The following is a 13716-nucleotide window of genomic DNA, read 5'->3' as shown; positions in this document are numbered from 1 at the left end:
TGGTGGCTCACAACCATCTGTAATGAGATCTGATGCCCTTTTCTGGTGTGTCTGAAGACAGCTACAGTGTACTTATAATAAATAAATAAATAAATCTTAAAAAATAAAGTAATTAAAGATGTCTTCTCCAGGTAGAAATTAATTTAAAAGAATAAAAACATTAAAAAAAAAAGTAGTGATTCCTCTCAGCCTGACAAAGGTTGACAAAAACCTCACTAATTGGAGACTCAGAATAAAGGTGAACTGCCCTAAATGATACCATAATTGAGGCACAGAAAATATGAGACAAAGAGCAAATATAAATCATGAAAATGCACAATTTTATATACAAAGTTTGGAACTCAAAAGTAAGAGCAAAGGAAGCTAGAATTTTCCAACTCCTAAGTATTGTGACTGGCTGCTGAGAAAATAAAGGTAAACACAAAAAACTAAAATGAATCAATACTATCAAATGAAAGAAATAAAAAAGAATCACATATCATTAAATATTGGTAGACTGAACCAAAAGATGGTTTCTATATAACGTTAATCACAAGCACACTTTGAAATAAAGACAAAAATACAGTAAGTTAAGCAGCCTTGTGTTACAAGGAAATCAGATGAAAATTTAATACTATATTTAAATTTTATTTCTACTCAGGGAATTGTTGCCACAAGATAACAAATAGAATATATCGTGAAAACCGCAAAGTGTAAAAATATAAGCAGAGCACCATATAAGTGGCAATTAATCAAGACGTATCACTGTAGCATTATTTAGACTCTACACTACCTGACAAGAGAAGCAAATAAATAAACCACTGTGGGTGGTGACACGTGCAGAGCATAACTATGGGCTGATGAACGCTAAGTAATACCAGGCCGAGAAGACTCAGACACGTGAAGGAAGCCAGACCCTCTGAGGGCAAACCATGTGAAGACACTGCTAAACATGCTCTAGCTTCCACACATTGCATGTATTTGTCCCAGGGACATGAGAACCCCACTGCAGTCTAGCAGCTGGGCACTGGCAGGGACTGACCTTGAATCCAGGTCTCTCTCATTCTCAAGTCCGCTTGCATTCCACACACCATCACAACCACAGAGCTCATTTTCCAGAAGGTGAACTGGGAACTACAGACATTCAAGGGAAGAAATGATACATGGAGGTAGTAGTCGAAAAGAAAAGGCACACAGAGGAAATAGTACTAGACTTCATACTCCGTCAGCCACAGAAACATCGACTCTTTTCCTTCCTCTCCTGACAGCTCCTTAGTTCTGATATGAATTTGGGAGACACTGAGGGCTTCATTTCTAGAACTACAGTGGCAAAGAGAGAAAAGTCAGAGAATCCAACATTCAAACCAGTTCAAACCAGGCTCAATAAAGCCAGGAAGGCTTCACAGCAAGCAGGCAAGTTTAAATACGTAGCTGGAGAAGAACCTGGCTAACCAAGACTACAAAAAGCAAACACACACACACACACACACACACACACACACACACACACACACACACCAAAATTCCAAGTAACAAAAGCAATGCAGCTCCAGGTAAAGGAACTGAAACGGATACAAGGAACTAAGACTGGAATTCCACACAAAGACAGTGAACCAAACCAGAAGGCCATGGGATGGCTCCCTGCTCTCATAAGAATTAGTTCAAGGGGCTGGGGATTTAGCTCAGTGGTAGAGCGCTTGCCTAGGAAGCGCAAGGCTCCGAAAAAAAGAACCAAAAAAAAAAAAAAAAAAAAAAAAAAAAGAATTAGTTCAAGGGGTTTTTAGAATTGAGGCTCGTTGGTTGGTTGGTTGGTTGGTTGGTTGGTTGGTTGGTTGGTTGGTTTGGGGTTTTGCTACAAATAGCAAATAACAGACGATTACTAAACATGAACTGTCACATTCGGCAGTTTCTGATTCTGCCATCATGACACTGAAGTGCACATTACCACATGAGCAGTTATCAAGCATGACACTAGATACCCTGAGGACTTTGCTGGCCATATAAATCACTTTATTGAAAGCAGGAGCTCAGAAAGTTACCACGCAGGCTGCCAGCGTACCACTGACTGCACCAGAGAAGACAAGTGTCAGCATAACTGCAGCAGGGTTCCCTGCTGGGCATCAGCTGGAAAGGCACCGGTGAATTCTAGTTTTAACCCATTGCAGCAAAAGGCACCAGAGCCCCAAACTCAGCAACACACAAGAAAATGGCAGTCAATTTTAAAAACTGCTTACAGGGACAGTAAACGAGCAAAGGTTGATTGTGCCAAAACACATTTGTTTTTATTTTTAAAAGTCACAACATTCACAACAGGTTCCTAAATTCAGTCACAAATAGATCAAGTATCACCTGTGAAAAGATGCGAACAGGCCCAACACTCTGTGTGAGGAGAGTGCTAACACTAAGCTGCTGGGAGCAGTAAGTCTCCTAGGGAACTGGAACCAGACAAGAACTCCTTGTGAACTGTAGTATCTTCTTTCTGGAATATTTTGTGTAAAAGGATGGATAATCTGTTCATCATTTCAACCCAACTGCCTTTACCACAGCGTAATTCCCCTCAGGAACTGAGAGTCCTCAGTTACTGCGGCCTCTACTCTCATGATCTATAACTAAGAAGATATTGATACATTTCTTTCCATGCATTCTATTTTGTGTTTTCAAACTATACAAAAAGCAGGTGCACAATGTATGTACCATGAAAGCCCACAGCTAAAGGCTTTGTCTTTGAGAAGTGGGGGATAAAATGTCCCCAATACTCACAACTTACCTGTGTAATTTTTGTTGACTGGACTTAGGCAAAAACTGGAAGCTCTAAGAGACAAAAAATGAAATGAAGCCTTACCTTCTCCTAACAGGCCTATGATTCTCCATCTCCTGCATCTAAGATATTATAGAGCACAGACCACACGCAAGAGTCCTGCCCTTGGCTGAAAAGTGAGAACATTTTTCTCCAATATTGCTTTATGGCTATTCTTTGTGTTCTGACTTCAACTTCTCAGCACTGTTAGATACAAAAGGCCCAGCCTGCCTGACAGTCCTGTTTCATACAGTGCAGAGCTCCTCCACAGGTCTTTATGGATGGCATCCTGAGGTCGCTAACAGATGACAAGCTACTGTCCACCAGGAAACAAACATTGGGTAAATTCTTGATGATTTGCAAAGAGTTGCCAATAAAAGCTGACAAGGTAAGACAAGGGACCCATTCTTTCAAGACTGGAATGCTATTATCCCTAGAAGAAAAGCCTGGAAGAAATTATATCAGAGCTTTAACAAACATTCCCAGCTTTAAGTCTGCGGTTCTTCCCAGGGATGCTTTGCAGGGACCAGTTAATGCGGGAATGTGACTGCCGAAGTTCTCATTAGAGCCAAGTTAATAATTCTCTACCTTTCTTCTCAAAAATTACAAAAATCCCTTTCATCTGTGATGATGCTCTGAGCAAGTAAGACTCTGATGCCTGGTTATAATTCTAATCTGAGACAACACCTCTTACAATATAGTTCACCCTGCTCCATAGCACACCAGCATCCGGGGAGTCCTCTCAGAGCAGGGCTCACAGATAGGTAACTCTAGCTCAAAGACATGTTAAGTTTGGCTTGCAGTGGTTTGGTTTGGTTTTGAATGAGCTAGTTGTCGATATTTAAAACAAAAACAAATTAAAATAACCCCCACAATTTCTGATTTCTCTTGACAGCAGGAGGCTCTCAGCACCACTGGCCCACACGAGTATGGTAGTGATCAACTACCATACCTATCAGCCTACCACCTGTTTTTGGGGCTCCAGTCACCCTCTTACATTACTGTGTTGAGCCTGCCTTTACTGTCCTTCTTTACATTAGCTGCCTACAGGTCTGAGAGGTCTAACTGTGAAGACCCTGTTTCAATATTAAATCAATATTAATATCTGAGACAGCAGCGCTCTACAGGAGATCAGGGTCAAAGAGAAAGTATGGAAGAAGAGAGGCTGGGAGAAGGAGAATGGAGAGGAGAAATGGAGGAAAGAGTGATGGAAAGGGAGGGAGGGAGGGAGGGAAGGGAATGCAGAGAAGCACAGGACAATTTAAAGGCCACAGTGAAGGAATACAGAACAGTGTGATGAAAACAAGGCGCTTGTGGGGAGACAGCACTAAAGCTCCTTGAAGCCAGGCCGGCCTATAGGAGACAACGCCAGAGCCTGAATAGCCAGGGAATCAAACCCGATGGAGAGGAAGGAGGCAGGTGGAGCTTCTTTAGAAGCTAGCGTAGGCCTTTCTACACAAAGGCCTCTTGTTTTTGGTCCACACTGCTCTAATATCCACATGGGTTCTTGCTTCCTTGTCTGGTGAGATGTTGATAGGACTACCCTAAGAAGAGAACACTAAGTAACATTACTCAAGTATGCAGGCTGATAGAGCAAAGGAATGAGCAGACCCCAGACCACAGTGCAGAGACTGGAGCGGTATTTGGCCAAATGATGATCTTAACTCAGCAGCTTCTCTGGGTATTTATTTTTAGCTTTGATCAGAACTCATGACGACTGAGGGTTCCTTCAGAGAGGAGAGGGGACACACTGCTTCAGTGGGTCACCTTTATAAACCCAGTCTGCAGATTAGAAAAAACCTTGTCATGCTTAATTAAGAATTAGCATGTTCCCCTTAGCCTTGTTTATGAGCATGTCAATCTGAGAGGAGAAATGGTGAGTTTGAAAGAGAGAAGGAAAGGTAGTAGAAAGAGAAAAGGTAGAATAAAAACAAGGTGTAAGTGGTTGGGAAGCAGTTGAAAGCATAAGCTACCAGCGGCTGCTGAATGCATCCCCAAGTTCTCCTGCCCTAAGTGACCTCACAACCCTAGTGCTTCAGCCTTCTCACTTCCACAAGCTGCCACTCCTCAGGAAGCCTTCTCTGGACTTCATGCTCCTCAATTTGCTTACCTGAGGTTTCTGAAAAGGGTTCCGCCTGGAAGACTCAAAACTGGGATAAATTGACCGGCTGGATGCCCGCTGGGCAGGATCTTGGCACACAAATCCTGAATGGGGAATGAGCAGTATTAAGAGCCACCCTTTTCTAAGAAACCAGCCTGTCTGATTTGGGTCAAGCATCTTTAGACTCATCCTAAAGAAGATGATGCTGACTGAGGAGCTAGATGTAATCCTGATTGACACAGACGTGGCATTTTGATGACTCTCAAACAAATGACCAAATCATCTTTTTGAAACACATACCTGGTCATAAAGAAAAGTAATTTGTTGTTGTGTTTTTAAAATAGCTTTCAGGATGGTGAGTGGAGGAAGATGTTTTTACCAGAAGAATACGATAGTAAGTGTGCTATCCTATTACAACCTCCTGGTGATACAGATGATGGCTTACTGCTCATTTCTGCAATGATTATTTAAGAAACTGCATTTCACTGGTTTCACTTCCTTCCTTAAAAAGAACTAGATTCTCAACCAAAACGAAGAGAGTAGCTAAGCTCTACCACATCTGCTGGTACAAGTACTAGTTCGCATCAGATGGATTTCACTGTGTCGTTTTTTGGGAAATTCTAAAACCCAGTAACAAATCCGAATCCTACCCACCTGACTGCCCATCTCCATTTCAAAGTTCTGGCTTATCTACTTAAAATAGGATTTCTCCCTCAGGCTGCTTTGGCTGTACCACTGCAGAAGGGATCATGTTGAAACCAGCAGAGACTGTCAGGGAGAAATACAGCCGGTCTCCTTTGTAACAGGGCCTCTTCACTGGGTTTCATTTTCCCAGCTCAGAGAAAAATCTATTCTCTGCAGATCTTTGCTTAATTCTCTGCCTCAGCTCATAATTCCCGTGCCCCAGGTCTCAGCCTTAGTTGTGGTTCAGCCCCAGGACAGGATGGAGCCAGGGGGAGTAGAAACATATAAACACTTCCCTGAAAATATAATTTTTTAGTACAAAACATTCAGCATAGCTTAGGAACTGCCAGTTGGCAACGCCTACGGAGCCTGGCAAATGGAAGCTCTGGCTAATTTTTCGTGAGAGTCCAGTTCAGAGCACACTGCTACTCACCTACAACAGTGAACATATCTGAGATCATACTGGCTTTAATCTTTAGGTCCAGAGGAGCGTCACTAAGAGAACAGAGAGAGAAAAGTGCAATCAATCACTTCATAGGTTAAGAGAAGAGCTGCCTTGTCATGGGTCCCAGTCCAGCAAAGTTCCAAATGGCAGAGAAAGAACACATACAGGACATCAAACCCACAGGAAAGAGAGAAATCTGGATGGAAAATACCAGAAATACAAGCCTTGTGCTAATCTCACCCTCTGTTAGGCAGACCTAGGACCAACACACTGATTCCCTCATATGGAATCTTTTTGCAACTTAAGTTTTGAGCAGGCCAGGGGATCACTGTGGGATTCAGAGGCTCCGACTGTCAGTGTACTTAAAGGTGTATGAGTGTTCCTCTTTCAAACGATGTGTTAGTACTTCATCCTTCACTCACTCACATGCAAGACGACATTGTAGGAAGTGGAAGTCTTCATTTTCTGTGCTAACCCAATCTCTTTAGGCTTACAGGGTTATGAATAGGGCACACAGATACAAGCAAGTCCTATCAACATCTCACCATACAAGAAAGCAGGAACTCATGTGGATATGGAGCAGTGTGGACCAAAAACAAGAGGCCTTTGTGTGGACAGGCCTATCCTAGAGCTTAGTTGATCCTCCATGAACCACACTACTCTTGCTGCTGGCCCCACTGTGTCCCTCTGGGACGTTTAACACGGGCTCCTGGATTTCACTGGGCAGTTTGTAAAGGGCTGACTTGACGAAGTGCAGTGCTAACGACTGCAGACACTGCCCAGCGGCACACCTCACACCTAAGGTGAGCCAAATCCCCACTCCACCAAGTGCTCAGCATGTCTTTATTTGATGACTTGGCATTCTGCCAGTCTCTCTCATCCTTAAAAGCCCAGCAGCTGGGTGGTCTCCAGCAGAAATCTCTAGGGTTTTCTGTTTAGAAAATCATATAGCTAATAGAAATTCTGTCACTGTGGATATAAGCACAGTTTTCTTTGGTGTTTAAAAAGCATACCTCTTCCCTTCTAAATAACAGATTTGTATTTTTTAAATCTAAGATTCTTAAAAGTTTTAGACATTAACCTTAGATGAACATGAGGCCACAGAACTGAGCCAAAAGACTCTTCTCTGGTGCGCTGGCCCAGTTTACACCTCTAAAGGACTCTATCCTCCCCAAGAATAATTTATTTAGGACTGCAAAACTTTATAATCTGGCTTGGATGGAGAAGTAGTTGTTGTTTTAAATTTGTTCTGCCCTGGCTGTTCTAACTTCAAAGCTACTGAGATGAGTACAGGTGAGTGGGCTGAAACTCTGAGATGCTGCTAGTGCACACAGATAGTGAGCAAACCGAGTGCTTGGCACTGCGCTCACACCCACGCTCTCTGATTAGTAGGACGCTTTGTTCCTAGTTTGAGTTTGGGGTGTCTGGCAGAATATTTCCTCAAGACTATTGCTCTTCCCAATGAAGTAACTCATTATTCATGTTTGTGTGTGTGTGTGTGTGTGTGTGTGTGTGTGTGTGTGTGTGTTTCAAGTGGTTTAGTAATGCAAGTAAGAAGACACAATCTTATCTGATCATTTTTGAAGAAATGTCAAAAATCAAAATAAGAACTATCCTTAAAAAAAAAAAAAAAAAAAGACAAACATGTATCACAAAGTGGCTGGGAAGTTAGAGGTCTCTGTCTCCCACAGGGGTTTTGATAACATTCCATAAACTACCTTGTTTTTAAAAGTCTAGTCATTACCATGTAAAAGTCTTTTACCACAAGAGACCCCTCCGAAAAAACAGAACATATTTTAGTGTCAGTGTCAGGTTCATCCTTATCATTCGTTGATAGAACCACTTACCAGGCCAGAGAAGGAGAGAGATTCACTTCCAACAACCATGGCTTCAGAGTATTATCTATGAGCACATCAAAGCCATACAGTTCTGGAAATATAACACAACATGCAAGATCATTTTCCATGCAAAGATCACATAGAGTCAGTCAACTCCCATCTGAGGCCCAGACTCACTGAGCATAAGCAGGAAGCAAAGAACATGAAGTTCCAGAAACACTAGTCTCCTCCAAAGATAATGAGAAGAAAACAGTAAAACCCAACATGCTATCTATTCCTGACTTCTACACACTGAGACGTAACACACAAGACCCCGATGCGCTTAAGGGTAAACAGTGAGGGAGGAAGGAAGCAAGAACATCTGTTACCAATGCCAGCCACATAGGGCTTGCTCTGTGCTGGCCTCCTCTATCCCCTCCCCACCACACTAAGAAAAGGGAAACATCCCTGGAAGGCACAGCTCTAGGATCCTCCCTTCCTACTTTCTTAACTTTAATACCATGTGCTGCAGCCCAGCTCCGAGCTGTAAAGCACGATTACTCTTTCCCTATCCTACAGCTTCAGTTTCTTTTTGAAAAAAGTAAAACATTCAGAAGGATGCAGAAGACATGGGCAAGTGGTAATGCAGGCTGTGACAAGCTGTCTTCTATCCTTAGTATTACTCAAGGAACGGAAGGGGTCAGAGGTCAACTTTCCATGGATTCTGGATTCTTTGTTGATTTTTTTTTCCTCTCCAGCTATGGCAAGAAGCAAGCTAATATCCACCGGGCATCTCTTCTCCTAGAATCCCTAGTTTAATGTAGAGCTGCGAGAGTGGGAGGCCAGCATGAAGCCCTCGAATATGACTGCTGTGACCCTTATGACAGGAAAGATTGTGGCACGCAGCCCTCAGAATTCACACTCTAAACCCACAGACTCAGATTCCCACTCACTCCTACCATCAAACCAAGTGCCACTCAATAAACCCTCACTTGTATCTTCTCTCCACGAAAAAAACCCTGCAATCCCAAAGCCCACATGCAAAAAAACAAACAGGGTTTTCTAGAAAATTACTCCAACATAAATTTCCCTGTTTCAAGAATTTCTTTTTTACTCTTTAATCTTTTTTTTTAAAAAAGCTAGAAACATATAGTCTAGAACACAGAAACCCAAAGCTATAATTCAGACCAAGAAACCTAGGACAAGATTTAAACCCTGGCGACTAGTCTGACCCCTCACTACACTATGGCTTGAGGGTGTCACTTCAGTCTAAAAGACATTCTTCAGGCTCCCTAACTTTTCAAAAGTCACTGTCAATAAATGGATATTCAGACAAGCTGTAGCCTATTCCCACTGTATAAGTCAAATAGATACACATACTCTTTTATTTGTTTACCTGAGAGAGGTCTTATTGTGTAGCCCAGGCCAACCTCTAACTCCTGATCCTCCTAACATAGCCCCCAGGTGCTGAGACTACAGGCATATTCTGCCACACTAATCTAGACCTAGACAGTCTAGTATTTTCATGAATATGTCACCCTACATAGTAACCAATTAAAACCATACAAACCAATCAAAAATGAATAAAAGTTTGGGTTTCATACATTTTCATGTAACTATACAAAACTTACTTTAAGATATAAAAAGGAAGTACCTTCAAACTGGCTCCTTTAGGTAACAAATTCATGCTTTTTTTTCAATAGCTTTCCTAGTCTTTAGTAACAACGACACACTAATCCTCTCCTTAATCTGGGAAAAGATTTTGTCATATGGCTCTAAATAAGACATTTAAAGGGGGAAACCTCAACAGGTATGATGGCATATATTCGATCATGGTATTTGGGAGGTTGAGGCAGGAAGATCATGAGTTGAACCTGAGTTTGGGCTACACATCAAATGAAAGAAAGGAAGGAGGGACAGGAGGAGGGAGAAAAAGGAAAGGATAGAAAAAGCGAATGAGAGAAGGAACAAAGGAAGGAAGGGAAACAGAAAAACAATGTATAATCTACAAGTCCCATAGCATTACATAAGCAAGATACAGTATCTGATACAAGAAAACATCCCTTTCCATTTTTAGGAGCAGAAGCATAGGATTCAACAATCTCATAAAATAATACTTAACAATAGCATGAAGAACACAATGGCAGCAATGGATGATGCACATGTGGTATGTGGACCACAAAAGAAGACCAACGTAAGATGGACCAACAGCTAACGAGAGCCACTACTGAAACTCCACATTGAATTTTAACAGTCATACTTAACCATTTCACTGCAGCAGAGGCAAATTCCAAGTACTCACATTCGGCTAAAAGTCTGAAAAACAATGTTCTGGGAAAAGAAAAACATATCTGACAGTGAGAAAAATCGCTTTTATAGCAGTAAACTAACTTTCACTCCTGTGATAAAGCTGGGCGGGATAACAAGGCCTATGGAGTGTACCATGCTGCAGAGTCAACCAAGCCTCAATACAACTATGCTTAGAGCAGGTCTGAACCTATAGTCACATGAGAGTTGGGGGAGCAATGCATGCTGCTGTGTGACAGCAGCAGACTGCCAGGTCCAACTCACCTCAGTAAGGTGGGCCTCAGTGGTTGGGAGTAAGGTGAAAAATAGTTTGTGTATCAGATCAACCCCTTGAAAAGCATCCAGCTCAACAAAGACACTGAGGGCTGCCTCCTCTGTAATTCAACCATTTCTATTCCTTTATAAGGTATAATTTAGGTATGATGAGGTCGATGAGTCTTAAAGATACAGACTGATGAATCTTGGAATTGGTTACATCCATGTAATCCACACTCATATCAAGGGACACACAGAACACTTTCATCACCCTGGAAGACCCCTCAAGCCTCTTCCTGGTTGATGGCTCATTCCTGACTCATCCTTGACAGCCATTACTTCCTTCATCAATTTGTTCTACCCATTCTAGAATTTCATATAAATGGAAATAATACAGTGTATGATTTTTGTCTAGTTTCTTATATTTACCACATTTTTGAGGTACATCTGTCAGGAAGACATATAGAGGTATATAACTTATAATAAAATTCACCCCTTTAAAGTGACCCTTGAAATGCATCTGGCTGGGTAAACCCAACCCCAATCATGATACAGAAAGATCTTATTGCAGATGCACAGTGGTGCCTCTCTGGTCAACCCTCCCTTTCCGAATCTTCGAACAACCACTATGAATTTCTGCCTAGTCATTTCCTTTTCCAAAAAGTCAAATAAATGAACTATGTATAGTCTATAGTCTTTTTAGAGTAGTTTCTTTCACATAGTATTGTCTTTTGAAACTTACCTATGCTGTTACATGTGTCAAAAGTGTAGTTCATTCCTTTAAACTCCAAAGTAGTTGGTATTCCATAACATGGACATACCACAATTTATCCATTTAGCAGTTGGTAGGTATTTTAGCTGTTTCTAATTTGGGGCCAATACAAATACAGTATCAGCATTTGTGAGTAGGAATTGTGTACACAGCAAGTCTCGTCTCTCCTAAGTAAATACCTCCATGTACCTCTTACTTCCTGAGCACTGTCCTGGCTGTCAAGGAGTGGGGTTTTGGGTGCGGGTGGTGTGAGAGGGGTGAGCTTCTGTTTGGGAGATGCTGTCCAGGAGGGAAAGAATTCCGGTCCTGTACTAACTTTGTGGTCTGCATGTCATATCCCTTCTGTTAGGGTGGATCTCCCTGGCTCCCTCCCCTAAGCAAACAGGTGATAACCCTTGCATAGCACAAGAGCATTATAGTCACTATGAGAACTGGCTTTTCTCCCTTCCTATCTGTGTCTCTCCTTCTCTGGAGGGTAAGGGCCGCATCACATTTACCAGGTTAGTTTAAGTGTGCTAATTTGCCAGCAGCTTGTTTGCCAGCATGTCAAAAGCTAAAGTCATTTTGAAAGAGGGAGACTCAATTTAAAAAATGTTGGCACAAAAGACTGGTCAGTGGGCAAGCCAGTAGTCACTTTCTTGGTTGGTGACTGATGTGGTGCAGTGTCACTCCTGAGGAGGTGCTCCTGGGTTGTATAAGAAAGAAGGCTGAGCAGGACAGGGATGCAGGTCAGGAAACAATGCTCCCTCATGGCTTCTGCTTCAGTTCCTGCCTCACATTGATTTCTCTCAGTGATGGACTGTGGTGTGGAAGTGTAAGCTGCATAAACCCTTTCTTTCCCAAGCTGCTTTTGGTCATGGTGTTTATCACAGGAATAGAAACATAAGGCATAAATAATCTACTCCATAAGTAAAAACATTTAGGAAATGTACAACAAAGGGAAAGGGAGATGACTCAGTTAAAATGCTTTTCCAGACCTTGAGTTCAAGCCCCAGCACCCACATAAAAAAATAGGCATGAGAGAATGCACCTATGACCTCTGTACTGGAAAGTCACAGACCAAAGGAGAGCTGGGGCTTGATGGAGAGCTGAAGCAGTGAACTCCAATTTCAGTGAAAGATCTTGTTCAAAAAAAAAATAGTAATAATAAAAGGCAAGGTGGACAGTAGCTAAGGAAGACACCAGACACTGATATCTGGGTTTCACATACTTGTACACACATGTACATACATAAACACACATGGATGTACATACATAAACACACATGGATGTACATACATAAACACACATGAATGAACATACATAAACACAACTAGATGTGCATACATAAACACACAAGGACACACACATATGCAAACACAGACACACAAATAGGAGGAAAGAGAAAATTTTTGTATAAGTAGAAGCCAATAAAGAGCTGTTCTCCCCTGGCCTACCTACTTAGTCATAACAAAGCTACCAGTCACAGTAAAAATAACAAGAATTCATTTTTTTAAGAAAGAAAATAAATTTATTTAGTTCACTGCAAAAAGAAGAGCTGACATAGCAGTAACAGAAGATCCACTTGCCAAAAATAAACAGAAATTCTCATTAAGAAAAATTTATTAAAGACAAATTAAGGAAAAAAATATGATAAAAGATGACTTTTGAAGAAATGGGTGGGTAGTAGAAAACAAGTCTCACTGAGACTTAAGAGACAGTGTACTAAGCCCCCTCAGAAATAAGAGCCCACTGAAGCCCCAGTCCCAGGCAATGGAACATGCTGGCACTAGGAAAGTGCCCACTGTCACTAAGATGCTTTTCTGTAATGAAAATATTTTCACCTCAGCCTAGGATTTGAGTTTAAAAGCAAAATGAAAGTCTTTATAATGGGTCCAAAAGAGAATTCTGAAAAAAGTAGAGGAAGATCCTACAGGAGAATGAACTTAGTAAGAGGGGAGCCCTGGTGCTGACCTTTGACCTCCTCCCCAGAATCACTATGACATCTATCTAGCTAATGCCTACAATTGCTAGATCTGAAAGGAGTGTTTAGAATTGGGCACTGTGGACTCAGCAGAAACAGTGCTCTTTCCAAGCCTCATCTGCTAGAAAAGATGATGTCATTGTTCCTGAGATCTCGTTACAGGACAGTACGGGAGAGTCCAGGAGGGAGGCATGCCAGGACTGGACTCATCAGTCATCTCTATGTGGGTGGAGAAATGGCCGGATATCTGGCCTCAAATTTGGCCTGGTCATTTATTAGCCACATGACCCAAGACAACTTCCTTAAATTTTCTGAATCTTTCCCCTTCTCATAACCAAGGCTTTTATGATATGTGGTTGGTAGTGAGTCCCTACAATGTTGTTAAAGAAAAACAGTAGCCTCTTAGCACCTACGCCCCTTCTACAGCAAATGCCCCTCCCCGTCTAAACTGGAGCAAGGGGTAAACTGAAGAGGGGCTTACCTTGAACACTGCCCCTGCCTTCCATTCTTTTACTGTTGGTGGAGAGGTTTGCAAATGGAGAAAGCATGCTACCTCCTTCCATTCCTCTGACAATCATTTATGGACACCTTCCTTT

The 13716-nt window shown here is 41.9% G+C and overlaps 1 protein-coding gene across 17 annotated transcripts in view; it reads right to left on the bottom strand.

Moving 5' to 3' along the window:
* Ttll5 (tubulin tyrosine ligase like 5) overlaps positions 1-13716 on the bottom strand; it is a 217845-nt gene that overhangs the window by 147630 nt on the left and 56499 nt on the right. For 15 of the 17 annotated variants that reach the window (XM_039113313.2, XM_039113315.2, XM_063261755.1 and 12 more), the window contains 3 exons: positions 7854-7935; positions 5995-6056; positions 4887-4981 (listed from right to left, as the gene is read on the bottom strand). In XM_039113313.2, coding sequence (XP_038969241.1) covers positions 4887-4981; positions 5995-6056; positions 7854-7935 — 239 coding nt within the window. Of the gene's footprint in view, positions 1-2746; positions 2791-4886; positions 4982-5994; positions 6057-7853; positions 7936-13716 lie in introns of those variants that run through there. The other 2 variants (XM_039113322.2, XM_039113324.2) reach the window with 2 other exon arrangements.

Source organism: Rattus norvegicus, chromosome 6 (assembly GCF_036323735.1).
Source record: "Rattus norvegicus strain BN/NHsdMcwi chromosome 6, GRCr8, whole genome shotgun sequence".
Lineage (NCBI taxonomy): Eukaryota > Metazoa > Chordata > Mammalia > Rodentia > Muridae > Rattus > Rattus norvegicus.
The sequence above is the reverse complement of the archived record's forward strand: the minus strand, read 5'-3'. Positions and strand labels throughout refer to the sequence as shown.